The sequence below is a fragment of the Canis lupus genome, chromosome 24 (genome assembly GCF_048164855.1).
Source record: "Canis lupus baileyi chromosome 24, mCanLup2.hap1, whole genome shotgun sequence".
NCBI classification, from domain to species: Eukaryota; Metazoa; Chordata; class Mammalia; order Carnivora; family Canidae; genus Canis; species Canis lupus.
The window spans coordinates 53,136,290-53,157,731 of NC_132861.1; the positions used below are offsets into that span (position 1 = coordinate 53,136,290).

Here is a 21,442-nt window from a genome sequence, read left to right on the forward strand (position 1 = left end):
GGGGCGGGGGCGGGGCGGGGCGGGAGCGGCGCCGGTGCGCAGGCTCAGTCGGCCCTGGCTCGGGCCTGCGACGCCGGGGGCGCGGACGTGAGTGCGCGCGCGCGGCCGCCGGGGCTCTGGGCCGTGACGGGGGATCGGGGCGGCGGGGGGCGGCGGGGGGCGGCGGGGGGCGGCGGGGGGCGGCGGGGGGCGGCGGGGGCCCATCCGGGGGCGAGCGCGAGATCCGGGGCGGCGGGGGGCGGCCAAGCGGCCCGTCCTTGAGCGCGAGCCGGGGCCCGCGTCCCTTCCCGCGTCCCTTGCCCGGCGCGGGGGTGGGTCCGGCTCTCGCCCCGGCTGCCCCGACGGCCGCGTCCCCCACGGAGGCCGCTCACTTGGCGGCCGCGCTGCCCCAGGTGCCGGCTCGGCCCGGCGGGTGCCCGCAGAGGGTGGGCCGTAGGGGCAGCTGGTACGGGGCGGTGCCCGCCTGCAGCCAGGGGAGCTCCTCACCCTGTTTCACTTCTGTACTTTTTAAACGTGTGACAACACGTACGTAAAACCTAGAATTTACCATTTCTACCACTTTAAGTTGTATAACTCAGTGGCATCCGGCCCTTTCAGTGCCTTATACCCTGGTTTTGCCCCAAAGCAGAAGGCGCTAAAGGAGCTATGTTACCACAAAGGTTAGAACTGGGAGGTGCCCCAGCCTGCCCCCAAGGTAGGGCCCCCCAGCCTTCCCCCAGCCATGCCCCCAGTCTGCCCCCAGGTAGGCCCCCCAGCCGGCCCCAGCCAAGCCCCCCAGCCGGCCCCCAGCCTGTCCCCAGCCAGGCCCCCCAGCCCCGTCCCCAGCCAGCCCCCAAGCAGTGATGGCAGTTCAGGGAGTTCCCAGGAGGACAACCCTGCGGGTCAGGCTCAAGGGCAGCCCGCCCAGCGCCTCTGTCGCCTGAAGCCTCACCCTGGAAGACGCCCCTTTTCCTGGACCCCACCTGCCCCTGGGCCGCACTGGGCTCCCTCTCTGCACAAGTGCTTAGCTCCGCCTAGGTCTTAGTCCGCCAGAGTTACAGGTCCTATTACTTGCTTTTTAGGGCAAGAGCGATGCTGCGCCGTCTGGTGCCCCGGCAGCCTCTGCGGCTCTTCCAATGGCAGGCGGCGTGCGCTCGGGGAGCCTCTGTGCAGCGCAGAACATGGGCATCCACGATCCCCAGACCGCTCGGCCCTTGGGGGGCCGTGGGCAACAGCCCCCCAGTCTGCAGACGCAGCTCCTCCACACCCGCCGGCGGCCCCGAGGTGGCGCTGACGCAGGAGCGCTACCCCGTGAAGCGGCTGCCCTTCTCCACGCCGTCTGAGGCCGACCTGGCCGCCTTTGAACGCATCATCCCTGGCAGAGTCGTCACAGACACAGAGGTGCTGGCAGCTTCGAATGTGGACTGGCTGAGGACAGTCCGAGGTGAGGGAGGGTCTGTTCACACTTGTGCTTCAGGAGGGTGGGCATGCGGGAGCGTTGGGCACAGGAGCGTGGGGTCACTGGCGCAGGCACCTCCTTAGGCTGAAGAAAAGCTGCATCGTGGCTTTAACGTGTTCTGAGAACAACGTTTAGATAAGTTTAGTAGTAGTGCGGGAGATCTGCAGATTGACAGATAACATAGCCCAGGCCCTCTGAGGGCTGTGTGTCATGCTCGGTGCTGCTGTCATATGGGACCACACCGCCTCCAGCCACAGCAGGCCCCATCGTGGCTCTGCACTGCTGCCTGAGTGCCAGTCCCACAAACTGGGATGGAGCTTCTGAAGCAGGTGGGAGCTGTCCCTGGGATGGGGACGCTGGGCAGGGGGTCGCTGTCTCCTGAGGGCTCTTCCTGGAAGCCTCAGGCTAGACGGTCTGTCCTTGTGTGTGCTTGCATGGACGGCCCCTCCTGGCTCCCTCACCCTGAGCTCAGGAGGGCCGCACGGGGCTTGCTTTTCTCTGAATGCACAGGACTCACTGCAGAGCATCGTCCCAAGGGGCGTCTGTTGGAGTAGTTTGTTGAACTTTTGTCAAAATAACCCTTTATGTGGCTTTCTTTTGGGGAGAAAGATGCCTAAGATTACGATCATTTAACATTTTGATTTTGGAGTTCTATAGAAAAAACAGCTAGTAAAAGACTTCACAGTTTTCTTAAAAATGGATTTCATTTTAAATGGAAACAGTTACTAAATATCTTGTCCAAAAAGAAAAAAAAATCTTGTCCAACCGATCATTTGCTCAGGGGTGGACCCCCTAAACTTTAGTGTCTGCACTGAGTGCAGAGTTGGGGTCCCAAACATGAAGATGCGCAGGAGGCTCACCCGAGGGCAGCAGCATGAGCGCGGCACGGGGGCCCAGGAGAGTCCCCAGCGCAGGCTGTGTCCTTGGAGCCTGGGGAAGCCACCTGGAAGGGTGTGTGAAGCCTCTGAGCAAGGCCGTGCTTGGTGTGTTCGAGGAGCCCAGAGACCCACGTGCAGCTGGAGTAGATGCATGAGGGGGAGGTCAGAGAGTCGGGGCCTTGTGAGTCCTGGCGTTTCCCCCAAGCTGTTGGGCAGCGGGCCCGTGGCCTGACTGTGCCTGCCATGTCGGGGACAGGCACTCATGGCCCAGTTGTGGAAGCAAGGAGGAGAGCCTGAATCTTTGAGGGGGTGTTCGGGGAAGATATGGGGTTCTGTGTGCAGAAGGAAGAATCTACGATTTGCTGATGGGTAATGGGGTGTCAGAGGAGCAAGGGTGCAGGGACCCTGGGCCTGAGCTGGCCTTCCGTCTGCTGAGCAAAATGGCAGGAAGAGCGGGTCTGTTGGGGAAACCAAAGTCTGGAGCAGTCCAGATGGACATGGGCCGGGGGCCGTTGGGCTGTGAAGCCTGCTGGTCCAGGGCAGGGTCCACACAGTGACCGGGTGTCCTGAGGAGGCTGGTGACTGCTGTGGTCAGCGGGCGCTGGCAGGCACCAGCCAGGGGGACCGAGCAGGTGTGGCCGGGGCCCAGGAGGACCAGGGGCAGTATGTGCTAGAGCCGTGTGAAGGGAGGGGGAACCAGTGGGCACCAGGTCAGGTGCAGCTGCTGTGTGGGAGACCGTAGCAGGAGATTGTCCATAACGTGAAAGGGACACCTGTGCCACTGGAGCCGCTTGTGGGGTCTTGGGTGGTGGACGTGACCCCCCATCTGGTGGATGCATGGTGCCGTCAAGGGGCGACAGAGAGGTGGGAGGTGGGGATGGGGTCAAGAGGAGAGGTTATTTCCTTTTTGGTGTTGGTTTCGGATGAGCCTGCCAGTGCAGCAGGTTTGTCGGATGATGGGAATGATCTGCGTGAGGGGACAACTGGTAGCATGGTGAGAAATGGGGGATGGTGGCAAAGGGTGTGGGCGTGGAGGGCCCAGGGAAGGGCCACGGTCTCAGGGGCATGTGCAGAAGTAGGTGGGCGCTGCCCAGGTGTGTGCACGGAGGGGTGGCAGGTGGGAGCTGGGGTCCATGGGACGGGGGAGACGTGTGAGAGATGGGTGCGCAGGGCTGGGGCGAGTGGGCTGGAAAGTCACTCCCCGCGCCTGGGGAGCCAGATGCAGTGTGGGATCCCCTGGGTGGCATGTCGTGCCCCTGGGCCTGAGCAGCTGGCATGCGGTGAGGGCAGGCCGCTGGGAGAGAAGAGGCAGGTGAGAGTCTTACGTGCCGGGGTCAGCGTGTCCTGCGGAGGTTCGGACGGGGAAGGTTGGAGGCTTGCAGCCACTCGGTCTCTGCCACAGTCCATTGTCTGAAAGCAGCCACAGCAAACGAACGGTATCAAACGGTTTCCACACGCTCTGCTTACGAACCCGGCCCCGGCCGTGGGTGCTGTGGTTGCCGGAGGACGGCAGGGGGGCCTTGCCTGCTATGGCAGGTGACAGACCGTGCCGCGGGAGCGTGCCCTCGTAGCCCAAGCCCTGTGGCACCCCGAGCGAGCCTCGCGGGACTGTGCTGTCCTACAGGACCGGGGCCCAAGGGCAAACCTGGTTCGTCTGATGGAAATCGAGTGAGAAATGGCTTTCAGGAGAATCACGGACTTCAGGTGGGCGCACAGCAAGCCAAGGTGGCGGCCCCGTGGGTCTGGCGGGGAAGGAGGTCTTCGCTGAGCTCCAAGCTGAAGTCCTTGGCAGACGCACAGGCCGAGTGTCAGAGCGTGAGGCAGGTGCACATCTTCCAGATCCTGAGGTCGTGACCCCCGTGGGTGAGACTCACACATGCGACAGACGTTGTGGGAAGAATGTTCATTTGTGCGAGGACGTGACTCACAGCCAGCTGCCAGAGGGACAGAGGGTAGCAGAGGAGAACATTTAAGATCCGGGATAGAAGCATCCGCCGGGAGTGGGGCATGGAGGAGGCTGAGGACAACGTCCGGGAGGTGCTGCTGGCACGGGGGGCGCTGTCGGAGCCGTCCCGGGACCCGTGCAGGGAAACGCCCTCCGTCCTGGCCTGCTGGATGTCCTGTTTGCACGACCTGCTGACCCAGGGTGTTCTCCATCACCCTCCTGTATTTGTTACCCCGACTGCCCACCCCCCCCCCCCCCCGCTCAGGACACTCCTCTCCCCTGGAGGGGAGTCCCCAACTCCCAGGAGGGGCAAGGCGGGAGCGGCACCCAGCCACCTCCTGCTGTGCTGGCCACAGCCCTGGAAGGCCTCCCCCACTCTGCTCCGTCTGCCTTCCGGCGGGAGGAGAGCGGAGGCCGGGGAAGCAGAGCCCCTGCCCCTCCCGAGCCCTGGCTCTGCTTCTCCCGCACCGAGGCCTTTCCCCTTCTGTTCCCGAATCCATCCGTCAACCTCCGAGGCTCCACGAGCACGAGGAGGGGGAGACCGGGCGCACGTGGACTTCAGTGAGCCCCGGGGCCAGCTGCCTGGATGCTCCCTCCCTGCCTCCTGCCACACGTCCCAATCGGCCGCGCCATCGTGGAGCAGCAGCACATCCGTGGCTGCCTCCCTGGGGCCCGTGTCCTGAGGTGGACACGATCCCGAGGCCTCCCGGAGGCTCGGGGCGGGCGTGAGCTGGAGCTGGCCGGCCCCGGCTCAGGGGAGCTCGTTCCTGAGAATTGTGAGAATCCTGTGTCGGGCCAGTTGTGAAACAGCCGTTGTTGAAAGTTATTTAAAGAGGTGATTAAATCGTATTTAAAACAAGGATCATAACTACTTGGAACTTACCTGTTCCTACAACAAGCACGAGGTAAGAACCGCACCAGACCTCAGAGCCGAGGCAGAAGTGGCTGCCGTGGGGGCCTGTGCTCGCGCCTTCCTGGAGGCCCCACACCCGCCTCTGTACGTGCAACGAAGTCAGGGCAGAGGGAGCCCGCCTGTCCCGGGGGGCGTCCAGGGCCCCCGCTGGCCCCGTCCGGCATCCCGTCAGTCACAAGTACACTGCTCTGATGAGACGTGGTGGGAGGTCCGCTAACCATGGGTGGAGGCATGGATTTGGGACGTGGCCGTTGGGCAACCACCCTGGGCCTCTGGGGGCACAGCTGGTCATCGGTTGCTGTGCTGGGTGCCAGCATGAACCTCGACAGGATGCTCGCCCAGGCCCAAGTGGCTCCCCGTGACAGACATGCAGCTCCAGGGGCAGCAGCTGCTCCCAGCAGGCAGCCAGGCGGTGCCCCTGCTCTGGGCACGGGCCTCAACGTCCCTGCCATGGCCTCCCTGCCGTCCGTGGCCAGGCCCACTTTGGAGGTCTTGCCCGGGTTGCTGGGGTCTGCGGGCTGGCTGGTAACCTGGCCGAGCAGGTCGCCTCACAGAGGCCAGGGAGTCCTCTCTCCGGAGCGGAGACCCACGCAGCTGCCATGTGTGACGTGCTCCTCGGTGTTGCAGGTTGTAGCAGAGTGCTGCTGCGGCCCCGGACGTCGGAGGAGGTGGCTCACATCCTCAGGTACGGGAGGTGGTTGGTGGCTGCTGGGGGCGCCCGTCAGGGAGGGGGGCCGGCCTCTCCTTGCCAACAATCCACCGTCAGGTCTATTCTAGAAAAGTTGGGAAACAGAGAGCCGTAAAGGGAAAAATGACCAAGTGCTGTGTTCCCTCCAAAGGCAGCCCCCACCATGTCCCCTCCGCTAGTGTGCGCGGCCAGTAAGCCATAACGTGGTGTCTGTGCTGGGAGCGCTTTCTTTCCCGCTCGGCCGTATTGCGCCCGCTCCTAGGGCCTCGGCCTTCGTGCCACAGTTCCCATGGGCCTGGTGGCTGCTGTCGTGGTCTGTCCTCCGACGCATGAGCCCCTGATCCTGTGCCGCTGGTGACCTCGGCGTCCCTGTCCCCGTCGGGTGCCGTGCCCTGTGGCTGGGACTTGCTTACAGCTGAAGTCTGCGTCCTCGGTGCCGCGCCCCGCCAGCGGCCTCCGGTGCTCCGGGTCTGTTTTGTTCGCCTGAGTTCCACGTAGGGATCACATGGTGCCCGCCTGTCTGACCCACTGAGCCGTCGTACGCTCTGGGTGCACCCATGTCATCTCTTCCACACCGTGTCTAACGCGTGGAAGGGTCCACCCCACCAGCGCTCTGCAGTGTACCAGAGACCATGCGCAGGTGCCGTCCAGTTTTACATGAACGTGGAACAGCCCCAGCCCAGGAACACGGGGCACACGCACTTCCTGTAGGGGCCACGGCCGGAGGCTTGCCGGCTCACGGGGTTCATGGGATGTGCCCGCACAGCCTTCTTCCCAGGAGCAGGCACAGCGTTTCTCCAAATCCTTACCCACCCGGACCCTCCGTTGGGGTCTTGGCACCTAGAGAGTGGCCTCCTAGGATGTTAGGGCCTTGTGTGCCACCCCATCCAGGGTCTGGGAAAGTGCCAGCCTCGTCGCTGAGCACAGTTTTGTGGTAGCCATTGCCGCCTGGGGGGCCCCCCCATCGAGGCTATGGGCGTGGGAAAGAGGACTCGGGGTTGGGCGGGCTCGCCCTGCGGGGATGCCCGTGCAGGTGTAGGGAGGAGCGCCCTGATGCCCGTCCCGTGCTCACCCAGGTACTGTCACGAGAGGAACCTGGCCGTGAACCCACAGGGGGGCAACACAGGCATGGTGGGGGGCAGCGTGCCCGTCTTCGATGAGATCATCTTGTCCACTGCCCTGATGAACCAGGTCATCAGCTTCCACAGCGTGTCCGGTAAGCCAGTGCTGCAGCCACGCAGCTGGGGGACCACGCCCGGGAGGGAGAGGCCCTGCTCTGTGCCAGGCCTGCTGCCTGCGTCTGCCCTGGATGCAGTTGTGAGAGGGTCACTGGGTGACTTGTGCCATGGGCTTGAGGTGGGGGCGGGGCCGTTGCTGCAGCCCCTCAGACTCGGCTTGGACGGCCCTTGTCCCTCGTAAGTGGGACATAAAGGGTGGGGTGCAGGGAAGTGTGGGCGCGCTGCCCGCCTGGTGGACCCCGAAGCACTGCCTCCCAGCTGGGCACCTGGGGCAGGTCATTCTCCATGCTGGGGGCCCTGGCCCCAAAGCTCCAGGCCAGCAGCGTCCCACAGGAGAAGCGTCTTCAGGCTTGTCACATGTGCCCTGGTGGTGACATCACCCCTGCTCAAGGGGCCCCAGCCATGCAGCCATGCTTTCCCTGGTTTCCCCAAGCGAGAGTGTGTGCACGTGAGGATTCTTTTCTACCTTGGCTGTATGTGTTTTTCTTCTTCTTCGTGGTAAATCCTAAAGGTACCTTCTGGGGGACACGCTCCTTTTCCTGGGTCCAGGTTCCGAGGGGGATGCCCCCCCGGCGGCTAACCCCCACAGAGCCCCCGCGGTGAGGCTCCCAGCTTGTCCTGAGCTGAGAGCACCCATGGCAGCTCCTCTGCTCGGCAGGGACCCTGGTGTGCCAGGCGGGCTGCATCCTGGAGGAGCTCAGCCAGTACGTGGAGGCGAGGGGCTTCGTCATGCCCCTGGACCTGGGGGCGAAGGGCAGCTGCCACATCGGGGGAAACGTGGCGACCAACGCAGGTGGCCTAAGGTTCCTGCGCTACGGCTCGCTTCATGGGACTGTCCTGGGCCTGGAAGTGGTGAGCTGGGGCCTCTGGCCCCCTTTCCTCTCTGTCCCCCAGCCTCTTCGCAGGGGCCAGTGCGCTTGGCTGTGAGGTCTGCCAAAGGGCCTTGTCCTGTCTTGGCACACGCCGTGTGTCCTCGGGCATTGTCCCCAGGTCTCAGGGACGGCCGGGGTGGTACAGGGTGACATCAGGACGCCTTGGGGGTGCGGAGTCCACGGGGTGAGTGGGGCACACCGTGACTCTCCCCCGCCGCCCCAAGGTCCGCCCTGCTGTGTCCCTGAGCTCCCTGGGGGTGGGGGCGTGAGGGTCCTCCTCTCCGGCTGATTGGACACCTTTGGGCCTGGCGTCACCGGGTGCCCCAGCACCCCTCAACCCAACTGGGGTGGTTGGGGGCTCAGGCCTGGCTCACCCTCTGAGGGTGCCTGGGACTCGGCTCCTGTCCCCCTCCACTAGGTGCTGGCTGATGGCACCGTCCTGAACTGCCTGAGCACCCTGCACAAGGATAACACGGGCTATGACCTGAAGCAGCTCTTCATCGGGTCGGAGGGCACGCTGGGAGTCATCACGGCCGTGTCCATCCAGTGTCCTCCCAAGCCCCAGGCGGTCAACGTGGCGTTCCTCGGTAGGCCGGCTGTCGGGGTGCACCAGCTGCGCTGCCGTGGGCGCGAGGGAGGCTCGCCGTCGGTCGTGGCTTCGCTGTTTCCAGGGCTTGGTGCTTGCGGAGTCCGGAGCAGAGCCTCTCCCATCTCGGGGCGGGGTGCCCTGGAGTCTGGGACAGGACGGGGGCTCTGCTCAGCGCGGCCGCGCCGTCTTGTTCGCTGATTCTGAGGGAAGTGGAGGCACTTCGGTGTGTTCGTCCCCGTGGGGTGACCAGTCACACCCATGGGAACACACTGCCCAGCCCGTCCGCTGCCCGTCTCTGCCCTGCCCCCGCTGCCCCCACCAGTGCGTGCCGTGCATCCTGTGATGCTGCGGCGTGGGAGCCCTCTCCACCCCACGGGGCTCCCTGTTGGCCCCCGGGTCCCTGCTGCCAGCAGACCCTGAACGGACCTTGTGTCTCCATTGTCCCCCGAGTCCCTCCAGCCTCGCCTCCACTTGGTGGGCAGCGTTAGGGCCTGTCCTCCACTAGCGCAGAAGCTGGGGAGGCGTCCAGTCTTCTCGAGGTCACCACGGCGGCTGCCTCCCTGGTCAGCGGTGCCTGGAGCCGCAGCAGGATGCAGGGTCCTCCGTCTCTGAGCTCTGGCTGTGACCAGTTAGCATCAAACAAATGAAATGTGCCGTTTCCACTGCTTGGCGCTGGGGTCGTCCCACCCCGGGCCCATCTGCCCGCCTTCAGCTCCCCCAGAGGACACTGTCACTAGTTCACAAGGGAGGCTGCAGGTGGCTTCCTTGACCTGCGGCTCACACGGCTGGTCATTGGGAGGCCTGCTGCTGCCACCAGGGGTTCTGGCGTTTTGTTCTTTGGTCACTTTAAAGGTTTTCTTCTCTCTGGGTGTTTCTGATTTGGGGTATGTTGCCGACATGCACGTTTTTATCTCGGGTCTTCGAACTTCCTGAGCCTGTGGCTGGGTATCCTGTCCGTTGTAGAAGCTGCCCGTCTGCTGTGCCCACAGCCCTGCAGTCCGTGCTCTCAGTCTCTCCACCTTCTCCACCCCTGTTGCGCTCTGGGAGGTTTCTTCCGCTCTGGCTCCGTTCACCCATGTTCCCTTCAGCTGTGGTCCGTGTGGCCCAGGCTGCCGCATCCAGCCCCGCGTCCAGCTGTGAGACCTCTGCCTGTTCCTGGGCGAGCAGAGCAGGCGCCTTGCCCTCTGCGGACACGCTCCCCGGCGCCAGCAGGGCGTCTCCATGCCTCCCCTCTCGGCCCCGAGACACCCTCCCCAGCACGGGGTCAGTCTCCTCGGCCGCTCGACGGCCGGTTCCCCGGCATCTCGTCGTCGAGAAGCTGAAGGAGTTACGCCGGGCTGCCGGACGCCTGCGTGCTCACCCTGATGGGAAGAGCGAGCCCGTTTCTGGCCTGCACGTGCCCCGCGGCTCCCCTGGTCCCCCCACCTTCCTGAGCCCCGTGGGTTCTCAGACGAGCATTTCCTGCCTTGATGGTCACAGCCATCGTGTGCTTGTTGGTGACCGGCGCCGGGTGCCCCCCGGGGCAGGGCTCTGCTGCCCAGCTCGCCAGCACAGCGGCAGCACGGGGGGCTTGGGTGCGTCTGGCTGGGGTTCTGGCGCCCGTGCCTGAGTCCTGTCGCCTCTGCAGGTTGTCCAGGCTTCGCCGAGGTTCTGCAGACCTTTAGCACCTGCAAGGGGCTGCTGGGTGAGATCCTGTCCGCGTACGAGTTCATGGACGCCGAGTGCATGTGGCTGGTCAGGCACCACCTGCACCTCACCAGCCCAGTGCAAGGTAGTGACCCCACTGGCGGGCAGCACCCGCCCCTGCCTGGGTGCCCTGGGCCGTAGGGATGCTCACAGGCTGTTCTGTGCACAGAGTGGGGAGCGGCAGGGAGGTTGCCGGAATCTCTGCAGCTCTGGCGTCACCAGAGCCAGATGCTTGTCATAAATGTGCCCCCAGAGCTGGTTTAGGCAATGCCGCCGTTTGTGCCAGAGCTCCAGGGTCTCTGAAAAGCCCCAGTGCACTGGCCAGACCCGCTTCTCTTCAGTGGAGAGAAGCCATCGGTCCGTGAAGGATCCCAGGGAGTTCTTTCCAAATCAGCAAACAGGAGCATCGACTCAACGTTTCAGAAAGCAATTTGGCACCTCGAGACGAGAAACGTTGCGCTGTGGATCTTGGTACTTTCACCAGAGACCTACCCTACAGCAACAGTGGGGGGTTAGCGCAGGCTGCCCTGGCTCCGGGTGTAAACAGGACGCTTGCTTCTCACAACCTGGAGGCTGGAAGTGTCAGACTGAGGGGCCAGCAGGGCCGGTTTCTGCCGAGGCTGTCGTCCTGGCTCGCCGACGGCACCCCTCTGGCCGTCTGCTCACGTGGCCTCTTCTCTGTGTGCAGGGGAGATCTCTGGTGCCTCTCGCTCTTTCTAGGAGGGCACCGGTCCTGTGGGATCAGGGCCCCATCCTTATGAGCTAAAGTAACCGTAATCACCTGCCTGAAGACCCCGTCTCTAAATACAGTAACGTTGGTGGTGGCTTCCCTGTGGGAATTTGGGGCGATCTCAACTTTGTCCCTAGGAAGCATGAATATGGAAAGATCTTTATGCTTTAAATTTTTAATGAGATCCTCCTTGTAGTAGGTTCTACTTTTAGGAAACCATCTAAATGTCCAGTAGTAAAGAAATAAGCTGATACAACCACTGGAAAGATGGGGTGTCCCCGGGGGTGGATGGGAGGGCCTCTGGGGGCGGATGGAGGAGCGCTGTATGGCCGTTGGGCATGCGGGTGAGAAAGCTGCTCCTAAGGTCACGTTCAGGGCAAAGGCCAGGCCCCCTGCCGCCCTGGGTAGGGTTCAGCCTGCAGAGCTCCTCTACTGGTTGGAAGGCAGGAAGGAGCGCTGTCAAACATGCTCAGCCACTGTAATCTGGCAAGCTGGGACATGTTTTTTTGTTTCTACTTGTCTTTGTTTGCCAAATCCTCTTATGTGAGCATGTTTTACTTTCGTAATTGGAAAAGGAGCCCATAGAAATTAAAATGCTCCCGGTGTTTTCTATGATGTATGGTAAAGAGCAGAATTTGCATTTCAGCATGGAAAAATGCCAACATCTGGAAAAGACTTGCTGTACTCGTAGTACTTTTTTGGCAGCCACTTTTACTGTAGTGCTTAAAGGAAGAATGAATTTATTGATTTCAGTAAATTCAAATAAATTCACTGTAGCCTTAAAGAAAAGGACAAGCTTAAAATTTTCTTACAGTTACTAATGCAAATATTTTTAAACTTTATTTTATTTTATTTTTATAAACTTTTATAAACTTTATTTTATTTAATTTTTTTTAATTTTTATTTTTTTAATTATTTAAATAATTATTTATTTTAATTATTTAATTATTTTAATTTTTATTTTAAATTTTTAAATTTTTATTTATTTATGATAGTCACAGAGAGAGAGAGAGAAAGGCAGAGACATAGGCAGAGGGAGAAGCAGGCTCCACGCACCGGGAGCCTGATGTGGGATTCGATCCCGGGTCTCCAGGATCGGCGCCCTGGGCCAAAGGCAGGCGCCAAACCGCTGCACCACCCAGGGATCCCTATTTTTAAACTTTAAAAAAGAGGCATCTTGGGTAAAAAGCATGTAGTTTTTGCACGTGGCGCTCTGCATCGTGGGCATCCTGGGCCATCGCAGGCACGGTGGCCTCTCCTTAGCCTGTGGTCTTGGGGACACCTGCAGTTGGTAAGAGGGGCTCCTTGCCCACAGCCCCATCCAGGTGCCAGTGGTGAGGCCCTCACGGTGCCACTCAGGGTTGTCCCTGTTTCTGGGGAGCATGGTTTCTGTTCCAGTGAAAGACCTATTTTTATTTATCATTATTTATTTTAGCTTATTTGTTTTAGTAATCTCCATACCCAGTGTGGGGGTTGGCCTCACAGCCCTGAGCTCAAGTCACACACTCCTCCAACCAGGAGGAGCCAGCCAGGCACCCATGAAAGATGTGTTTCAAGCCATTGGAAATATAGCCTGAGCAGAATCTTCCTGCTTTCTGGGCCTTGGGCCCTGTCAGCCACACAGGGGCCATCAGAGATGCTCGGCCAGGCGGACCCAGACCCGTCCTACCCTCCGTCTGACCACCTTGCCCGGCTCATCCTCCTTTTTGTGCCTTCCAGAAAGTCCGTTTTATGTTCTCATTGAGACCTCAGGCTCCAGAGCAGAGCACGATGCTGAGAAGCTGAATGACTTCCTGGAGCAGGCCCTGCGCTCCGGCCTGGTGACCGATGGGACCGTTGCCACGGACCAGATGAAACTCAAGGTGCGTGGGTGCTGCTGGCGCCTCCTTGCCTCCCTTACGCTCAGCTGTCCAGGACGTCTACGTGCTGCCGTGTGTCTGAACGTGAGCAGTTGTCCCTGCCTCTTGGGAAACATACTTTGAGTCTCCAAAATATCAGTGGCATTTTTTAAATTAAATTAAACTTTGTTTTAACTTATTTTAATTAATTTGCTTTTTTATAAAGTTATTTGCAAGAGAGAATGCTGTGTGTGAGTGAGGGGAGGCACAGAGGGAGCAGGAGACAGAGAACATCAGGCTCCCCACTGCGTATGGAGCCTAGCACGGGCCTCAGCCTCACAAGCCTGAGATCATGACCTGAGCCAGAACCAGAAGTCCGGTGCTTAACCAACCGAGTCGCCCTGTGGGAGCCGCTGTCACTGTCGTGGGGGTCCTGGGGTGGCGGGAGCCCCTGTCCTGTTTGTGCGCCGGCGTCCTTGGGCTGCAGTGTAGAGAGCGGCTGGCCAGGGCAGGGTTGAGGGAGGGCGTGGGGCTGGGCAGCAGGGGGTGGTAGAGGCTGTGTGCCTCCGGGCGCTCCTGGGGAGAGTGGGGATCGGGTCTCAGAAGGGGCCTCTTTGGGTTCCTTTTCTACCTTATCGTTAAACCTCTTTCATGGTTATCTTGTGTGTTTAGTGAATATTAAGCGTAGGGAGTCCAACCCCATCTCCGGATGCAGGGCCTCACGCCTGCACTCTCATCCTTCTGGGGTCTGGGTCCCCACCGTACCATTGTCCCTGCCAGGTGACCTCACTGCTGGAAGGGCAGCGATGTGATGGGCCCCCCACCCCAGCCTCTCACCAGCCTGCTCCAGCTGCCAGCACCCCAGTCCTCGCAGCTCTGCGGCCCTGTCCCCGTCCCCCCTGCAGGGTCGTCCTGCCCCGACCCTACCATCGTCAGATTCCCTCACCGGCCAGCAACCCGACCGGGCTCTCCCACCGCGTCCCCCAGAGTGTCCCCTGGCCTCGTGGAGAGGGGGCCTCGGTGTGTCCTGGGACGAGCTGGGGCCACATTCTGGGGCCTCGTCCAGGACGGACTCTGGGATCAGAGCCCCATGCCTGTCACAACACGGAACATTTGTGTTACCCACAGAGTTCCTGTGACCTTCCCGGTCACCTCAGGCTAGCCACGTCCTAAGGGCCATTGGCGCAGACCCCGTGGCAGCCTCCCCTCTGACTCTGCCGTGTTTTCTGACCCCCTAGGCGCTGTGGGCCCTGAGAGAAAGGATCTCGGAGGCGCTGAGCCGGGATGGCTACGTGTACAAATACGACCTCTCCCTGCCCACCGACACACTGTACGACCTTGTGACCGACCTGCGTGCCCGCCTCGGCTCCCAAGCCAAGCGCGTGGTGGGCTACGGCCACCTGGGTGAGCCTCCCTGGGTCAGGTGGTGACGGGGGACCCCAGTTGTCTGGAGCCCCGAGTCGTCCTCAGGGTTCTGGGGGTATTCTGAAAGCACCTGTTTGTGTTTTGGCCACCGCCCTGGCGCCCTTCCCAGGCCTGGTATGCACGAGCCCCTTCCTGTTCCCCCTTTACGTCTTAAGGGATTAATTCCTAGGAGGAGATGTTTCGTTCCTCCCAATTCTTGGTGCCCTGGAAATGGACATCTGAAAGCCCCGTGTACCGGGGGGTGCAGAGCCGCGTGGTCGCAGCCTCCACTGGCCTGTCTGCAGGGAAGGACCTGGAGAAGGGGTGAGGGCTTGGTAGGCAGGAACAGGGGCATTACCTGGGCGGGGCTCACCCGGGGCCCCGGAGCACCTGGTGTGGCAGGACTTGTCATCAGGATAGTTTTCTCAGCTGGTGCCGTGCCTTTCCTGAGAGCCAGTCAGCACACGACGCATTGAGATGCTTGATGTGTGACAGACGGTGCCCCCCAGAGTGGGTGGGAGCAGGGGGTTGCCCAGCACCCTGGACGCAGAGCATGGTGGGGGTTCCAGGTGCCCAGTATCTGCACGGAAGTCCTTCGCCACACCCTGCGTGTCCATGTGCCCATACTTCTCACCCACGGAGGACGATGTTTGAGTTTTAGACGGGGACGGGAGAGCATGCCTGACCTGGAGCAGGGCAGCACCTGTCCCCGGCATGGGCAGTGGGACCTGCAGGAGGAGCTTGCCAAGTTAGCCTCCATTCAGGCTGTCGGACGGTCTTCCCGGGAATGCAGGGACAGGGACGCGGGGCTTGCCAACCCGGCGCTGGAGAGGAGGCCCAGGGCAGATGCCACCTCTGGGAGGTGGCACCTGAGCGGGCGTGGAGGTGGCAAGGCTGCCGGCTGTGGATGGGGAGCTGGGGGCCTCGGCCGTCTTCCTCCTGGTGGGGCCCTGAGGCAGCCTCCGTCCCCATGGGGAAGGCTTGTGGCCTGAGGTGTAGCCAGAGCTTCTTCGGTCTGGGGGGGCGGGGTGGGTGTGGGCGTCCAGGCTGGTCTCCCCATGTCAGCAAGGCCGTTCCCTCTGGGCCCCTGCTGCGGGGGCTGTGGTTCTGGGGTAAGCCCAGCGCGCCCTCCGGCCCCTGCGGCTGCCTGTGTCCCAGGCCGCACCGTCCTGTGTCTCTGCCCTGCGTCCACGCTGGACACTGTGAACTCCCCCGGCAGCGTGGGGTGGTCTCTCCCTCTGGGCCGGTGGAGTCTGAGGGGTGGGCCTCAGGGCCGCCTCGGTGGTCTGGCAGGACTGCGGTGAAGGTTCTGGGCTGGGGGTTTGTGTCGTGGGGGGGGCTGACCGCAGGCCACTGTCTTCTCCCGCCGCAGGGCTGCCCTCGCTCCCCTGCTTCTGAGCCGTCCGTCATTTTGTTTTCTGGGAGTTTGTCCATTGCTTCTAAAACCTCCAACGTGCGCGCCGACATCTGTGGCGCCCTGGCTCCTGCGCTGGGTCAGCACCTGTGGGCGCCCCGTTTCCATCCCACTGGGGTTTGTCCCTCCTGCCTTTTCTCGTCCGCCCTGGTCGCAGCTTGAGTCGCGCAGTCTGGCCGGGAACGTGGGCTCGCTCTCCGCTGGGGTCCCCTCGGCCGTCCTCAGCCCGGGGTCCTCGGGCCCTGACGTCCAGCCGCTCTTCTCATCCTAGGAGTCCGCCTTCTCGCGGATCCCAGGGCGGCTGTCGTGACGTCGCGGGTCCGTGTCCTCGTCAGACCCGTGGGGGCTCGGGGCCCGCGGGCCAGCACGGCCCCTGCTCACGCCGCCCTGGCGTCCGTGCGCTCGGCTGGGGGCGCACCGGGCAGCGTCGTCTGGCGCTGGCGTGTGGGCCACTGACCGCGGTGCCCGCTCCGCTCCCCGTTTCCCGGCCTCGGGGGCTGAGGCCGCCCCGCCCGGCTCCCGCAGGCGCTCAGTCCGGGCCGTCGTCTGGGGCCCGAGGCGGTCAGAGTTGCCCAAGGGTCTGTACAAGGACGGCTGAGTCGCTCCCGGCCCGCGGTCCGCAGCCGGCGGCCCCGCCTCGGTGGCAGCGCGTGACCCGCGGTGCTCGCGGGGGGGGGGGGGGGGGGGGGGCAGCCAGGAGCCCCGCGCCCCCGCCGCCCGAGTCCCCGCCCCGTCCCCCCGCCGCGGCACCCGGCCCTTTCCGACGCTCTGGGCGCAGGATCGCTGTCCTCGGCGCCGCCCCGGCGTCCTCGTGCCTCCCGTTCCCCCCGGTGCGCTCCGTCCAGCCGCGGGTCGCCTCTCGTCTGCTTTTAAAGCTTTTGTCGGAGACGGAGACGGGGAGGGGACACGGAAGCCGGGCCGCGCAGGGGCCCCGCGGGGCTCGATCCCAGCGCCCGCGTCGGCGCCCTGGGGCACGTTCCCCGTCCCTGCCCCGCCGTCGGCTCCGGCCCCCGACGCTGGAGCCCGCGGGAGGCTGACGCGGGTCCGGCCCGGGCTCGTGCGGCGCCCACGAGGACGGCGTGTGTGCGGGGAAGCCGGGCTCGCGGATCGCGGCGGGGCCCGCAGCCCCCGCGGGGCACCTCCATCCGGGCCACCGCCGCCGCGCGCCCGCGTCCTGCTTTGAGGCACGGGAGGGCGGAGGGCGGTTCCCCCCGTCCGACCCCGTTTATTTCCTTCAGCGTGCGGCGGCCCCTCCGCGACCCGCCACGCACGCACGCCGCGGACCCGCCCGTCACGCACGCACGCCGCGGGGCCCCGTCCTTCACGCACGCACGCCGCGGGGCCCGCCCGTCACGCACGCACGCCGCGGGGCCCGCCCGTCACGCACGCACGCCGCGGACCCGCCCGTCACGCACGCACGCCGCGGGGCCCGCCCGTCACGCACGCACGCCGCGGACCCGCCCGTCACGCACGCACGCCGCGGGGGCCCGTGACGCACGCACGCCGCGGGGGCCCGTCCTTCACGCACGCACGCCGCGGGGCCCGCCCGTCACGCACGCACGCCGCGGGGGCCCATCCTTCACGCACGCACGCCGCGGACCCGCCCGTCACGCACGCACGCCGCGGGGCCCGCCCGTCACGCACGCACGCCGCAGACCCTCGCCGCCCGCCACCCCGGTGCTTCCCTAACCTACCGGCTCCTTTCCCTTAGGCTCGCTCGTGGATGGAGTCACGGCCCTGCGGCTTAGGGCGGTGCGCACGCGCGTCTGCTTCCCTGTGGGGCCCTGGGTCGCCCCGCGCGCCTCAGGTCCCCAGCTGGAAGCCGTCGGGAGCGCGATCCTCCTGGACAGCGTAGGCGGCTGACCCCGGGTCGCCCTGGCCAGGCTGCGCCCGCGCCGCCTCCGTGTCGCTGGGAAGTCTTGGGTCAGCGGTCGCGCTCTGCCGCGTGGGTGGGCCCCGTCGAGTCCGCCGGGGGACGGAGGGGACCGCGGTCCCGGGGGGAGGGGCGTCCTGCCCGCACACCGTGGGCTCTCCCCTGGCCTCAGCCCCCCGCTGCCCCCCGCCTCCGGACGAGCCAGGCCCCGGGGTGCAGCCCTCCCCGGAAGGAGGCCCCGCGGTGGCGCGCATCCCGGCGCGGGTCTGCGGCGAGTCTCCGGCTCCGTGCGGCGGTGCCCACGTGGCTGTGCGTGGGGCTCGGTCCCCGTGGCAGCCTTGCGGGCCCTGCGGCGAGGGTCGCGGATCTCCTGCGCGCGGCGGTCGCGATCGGGGCTCTCGGTGCGCGGGGCCGGCGGCCCGCCGTCTGCCGCCGCGTCGCAGGCACGTGTCCTTCCGCTTGGCTCGGTCCTCGGGGTTCCTGCGACCGGCCGCCCCCGCCGTCCCCCGCCGTCCCCCCGCCGTGACCCCCGCCCCGACCGGCGTGACCTCTCCTTGGCTCGCCAGCGGCGATGCGCCTCGGAACCCGTCCGCGGGGCCGGTCGAGAGGCGCAGGACGTCGCCGGGCCGGTGCTTCACGTTCTGGGCTCCCGGCCCTGCGAGCGCTCGGGCGTCTGCGCGGAGGCTCCGGACGCCGCGGACCTTTCCCGGCCAGGTCGGCTGGCGCGGCCTGCGGGGCGGGGGGAGGAGCGGCGGAGCCCCCTGCACCTGCCCCTCGTGTGCTCGGCGGGGCAGCGGCGCTTCTCGGGCCTGCTCAGGCCCCTCCGCGGGCGTGGGTGGCCCTGCCCTCCGTGCAGCGGGGGAGGGGCCCGCCGTGCTCCCTGCGTCCCAGCCGCGGGGGAGGCGGCAGGAGGAGCCCGGGCCCGGCGGAGGCCCCAGGCCTGTCCCCCGTTGCTCCCCGTGCTCCAGCCTCTCCGAGCCCCCTGCCCCTCGGTGGGCGGCGGCTGCCCCCGGACCCCGCCGCCGTCCTCGCGGCCCTGCGCCTGCGGGCGGGCTCCTCCTGGCCGCGAACCCCGGCGCTGTGCCTCCCGGAGTCCTGCCGCCTCCTGCCGTCCGTCCGCTGCCCCGCTGCCCTGCCCGGCCCGCCTTGATCCCCGCGCGTGTGGGTCGTGAGCCAGCCTGGCCCCGCAGCCAGGGCTGGAGCCAGGGCGCGTCGGGGTGTCCCTGGGAGGCCAGAGCGCAGAGCGTCGGGCAGACCTGGGGCGGGGGCGGGGCACCGCTGGGAGATGCGGCCCGGCCCCAGGGCTCCGTCTGGCCGGGCAAAGGCCCGCACTGTCGGCTGGGCGCCCTCAGAGGGGCCCAGCGGTAGAGGGGGGCGCTGGGGAGGCCTCCCGGAGGGGAGCGGCGGTCGCCAGCAGGTCGCTCTTACCACGGCGGCAGGGACCCGGGCTGTGAGCAGGGGAAGCCGCTGAGGGCAGGGGCAGGACCGGGTCTCAAGGAGGGGGCGCAGCCTGCCCAGCCTGACCCGGGGTCCTGTCCCTGCAGGAGACGGGAACCTGCACCTCAACGTGACATCTGAGGACTTCAGCCGGTCGCTGCTGGACGCCCTGGAGCCCTACGTGTACGAGTGGACGGCTGGGCAGCGGGGCAGCGTCAGCGCAGAGCACGGCCTGGGCTTCAAGAAGAAGGACGCTCTCCACTACAGCAAGCCGCCCGCGGCCCTGAGGCTCATGCAGCAGCTCAAGGCCTTCCTGGACCCCAAGGGCATCCTGAACCCCTACAAGACGCTGCCTGCCCAGGCCTGACGGGGCCTACAGACGGGCCTGGGCTCCGTGGGGCTCCGTCCAGGGGCCCACTCCCCTCCCCTCCCCTCTGCAGGCCGGGAGATTGCCTCCCGCGCACACCCTGACTGGGCCGGGCCAGACAGGCAGTTCCGCCCACTCAGGAGACCAGGCTGCATTCCCGCTGCCTGTGGCTACTGCTGTAGATGGGGTGACGGGTGGTCCTGTCACAGGGTCCCTCACGCTGCGAGTCCTCCACAGAGGTGATGAGCTCCGTGGGACAGCGTGGGGGCCCTCCTGCAGCTCTGACCTGCAGCCTGGGTCACTGGGGGCTTTGTGCATGACCAGGGCCATGTGTGAGTCACGGGCGTGGTCTCTGCCCTGGAAGGCATCATTCTCCCGATTTCTGGAAGGCTCATCCGTTGCCAAGACAGTTGTCAGATGTTGGCAATATCTCACTGGGTGGTTTGTGGCAATCCGTCCACGGAGACGCATCTGTCGTTCTGCTGCATCGAACATCAGCAAGGCTGGGGTGGGAAGCCCCGGTGTGCACAAGCTTGTGTTGATAAGGCTACGGACTGGGCGCCCGTGCGACACCCTGACCCCCTCAGCCCTGTTGCCCTGGGTCGTGGGGCGGCTCCTGGGGCCCCCGGCAGGTCTGCAGGTTGCATTTGTGTTTCTGGCCACCCTGAACTTCTAGTAAAGATGGGAACGAGTCACAACACTCCCTGCTTCTGTTACCAGGAGGGTCTCGTGAGGTCTGCGGCGAGGTGCCTGTGTGCCTTGCCCCTGAGCACTAGGACGCCAGGGCCCACACCGTGACCTGGCCTCACCCCTTCCCCTGCACACCCCCGACAGACCTTGTGGGCCTGGTCTCCTGTGGTTTCCTGGGGCTGCACGTGGGAGGCAGGCAGTTCGTGTTGGTGACATGCAGCGTGGAGGCCTGGGGGCCGCAGCCGCAGGATGACTGTTAGTGGGGGTCGTGTCACTAAGGGGTTATGGTGCAGAGTTAAAACAAGGTGTAAGGTATTAAAAGACCTAAGGCTTTAGGTGATTTTTGCTAGAGAACGGGTGGGGCTCAGGGAGCAAGTGGTAGGGGGAACCCCGGGTCCCAGACGTCTGGATGTGAAGTGGCTTGTGGTTCAGTCGTGGGGCTCGCTCTGCAGATTCCCCTGCCCCACGTGTGCACACGGGGCACATGCGTACATGTGTACACGTACAGCACACGTATGTGCCCAAGCACACGCGGGGCGGGCGGCCTCCCTCCTCGCCGTCCCCAGCTCTCCTGCTCTCTGCTGGGGTTTAAAATGGGTTCCCTTCCCTGCCCGTGGGCTGGCCTGGGTTCTGGAGCCTGGCTCGCTGTGACCGTGGCCGCTCTCCCCTGACCGGGAGCCCACGGGCAGCCCGAGGCACCCAGCACCCAGGACGACCCCAGGGTGCCTGACGGCATGGCGGGGCTGCCTGAGGCCGTGGTCACTCTCCACTCCGTCCCCCTTCCTTCCAGGTCAGCAGGTGGCTCCTGGCGCTTGGCCTCCACCCTCTGAAGCCAGGTTTACAGTTGGCCTTTTTCTACAGGTTTTTGGGCTGGAGGCCGGGGCCTCCCTGCCGGGTGGAGAGAGGTATGCGTCTAGCACTTCCTGCCGGTGTGACCCCGGGAGGGTGGACGTGCCCCGCCAGCCGTGGGCGTGAGCTCCCAGGGCTCCCAGCAGCAGGGCCGGGACTGCACCTGGTGCTCCCTGCTGCGTGCGCCACTTGCGGATCCCACAGCCTGTCCTTTGGGCCCCTCCGGCGTTCCTGTGGGCCGCCTCCCAGTCCGTGGCGTTTCGCCTGGCGGTGCGGCCCAGGGACGAGGGCTGGCTGCGGCAAACGTGTGCCTGGCCTCGCGGTCTGGAATCTTCACACCTGGGAAGCACGTGGGAGGAGCCAGTGGGAGAGTCTGGGGGAGCGACGTGTGTCTGGGCCTGTGGGTGGATGCAGACTCGAGGGGACAGCGCCACGACCCTCATGCTGCCGTCACCAGCACACGGGCGCGTCCGAGCACCACGATGTCCACCCTGCCCCTCGTGGCCACGTGGCCACACCAGACGTTACCTGAGCAGGGCCGGGGCCGGGCGGTCAGGAATGGCGGCGACACGAGCCCGTCTCCAGCCCCGAAC

The 21,442-nt window shown here is 64.9% G+C and overlaps 1 protein-coding gene and 1 long non-coding RNA gene across 4 annotated transcripts; one reads left to right on the top strand and one right to left on the bottom strand.

Annotated features, from left to right (window-relative positions):
* The first annotated feature begins 17 nt into the window (after window positions 1-17).
* Window positions 18-20,008, top strand: D2HGDH (D-2-hydroxyglutarate dehydrogenase). 3 transcript variants are annotated; one of them, XM_072797080.1, is made up of 11 exons: window positions 250-525; window positions 629-659; window positions 1,062-1,423; window positions 5,802-5,859; window positions 6,939-7,078; window positions 7,759-7,952; window positions 8,391-8,559; window positions 10,189-10,332; window positions 12,697-12,839; window positions 14,054-14,219; window positions 19,051-20,008. In XM_072797080.1, the coding sequence occupies exons 2-11, from the start codon at window positions 646-648 to the stop codon at window positions 19,308-19,310; spliced, it is 1,650 nt and encodes a 549-aa protein (XP_072653181.1). In that variant the 5' UTR covers window positions 250-525; window positions 629-645; the 3' UTR covers window positions 19,311-20,008. The 3 variants fall into 3 exon arrangements, with proteins under 3 accessions (XP_072653182.1, XP_072653181.1, XP_072653183.1); XM_072797081.1 differs by lacking the exons at window positions 250-525; window positions 629-659 and adding an exon at window positions 18-87; XM_072797082.1 differs by lacking the exon at window positions 629-659 and having other exon boundaries at window positions 354-525.
* On the bottom strand, window positions 1,527-16,262 carry LOC140616366 (uncharacterized). The gene is made up of 3 exons (XR_012016884.1): window positions 14,578-16,262; window positions 5,145-9,180; window positions 1,527-4,250 (listed from the first exon to the last, which is right to left on the bottom strand). It is a non-coding gene; the product is annotated as an uncharacterized lncRNA (long non-coding RNA).
* Window positions 20,009-21,442: the final 1,434 nt, after the last annotated feature.

Bases quoted from the DNA above. Each gene is read 5' to 3' on its own strand.
- D2HGDH (XM_072797080.1), top strand. The intron at 7,953-8,390 runs GTGAGCTGGGGC...CCCCTCCACTAG, and splicing joins CTGTCCTGGGCCTGGAAGTG to GTGCTGGCTGATGGCACCGT. The intron at 8,560-10,188 runs GTAGGCCGGCTG...TCGCCTCTGCAG, and splicing joins GGTCAACGTGGCGTTCCTCG to GTTGTCCAGGCTTCGCCGAG.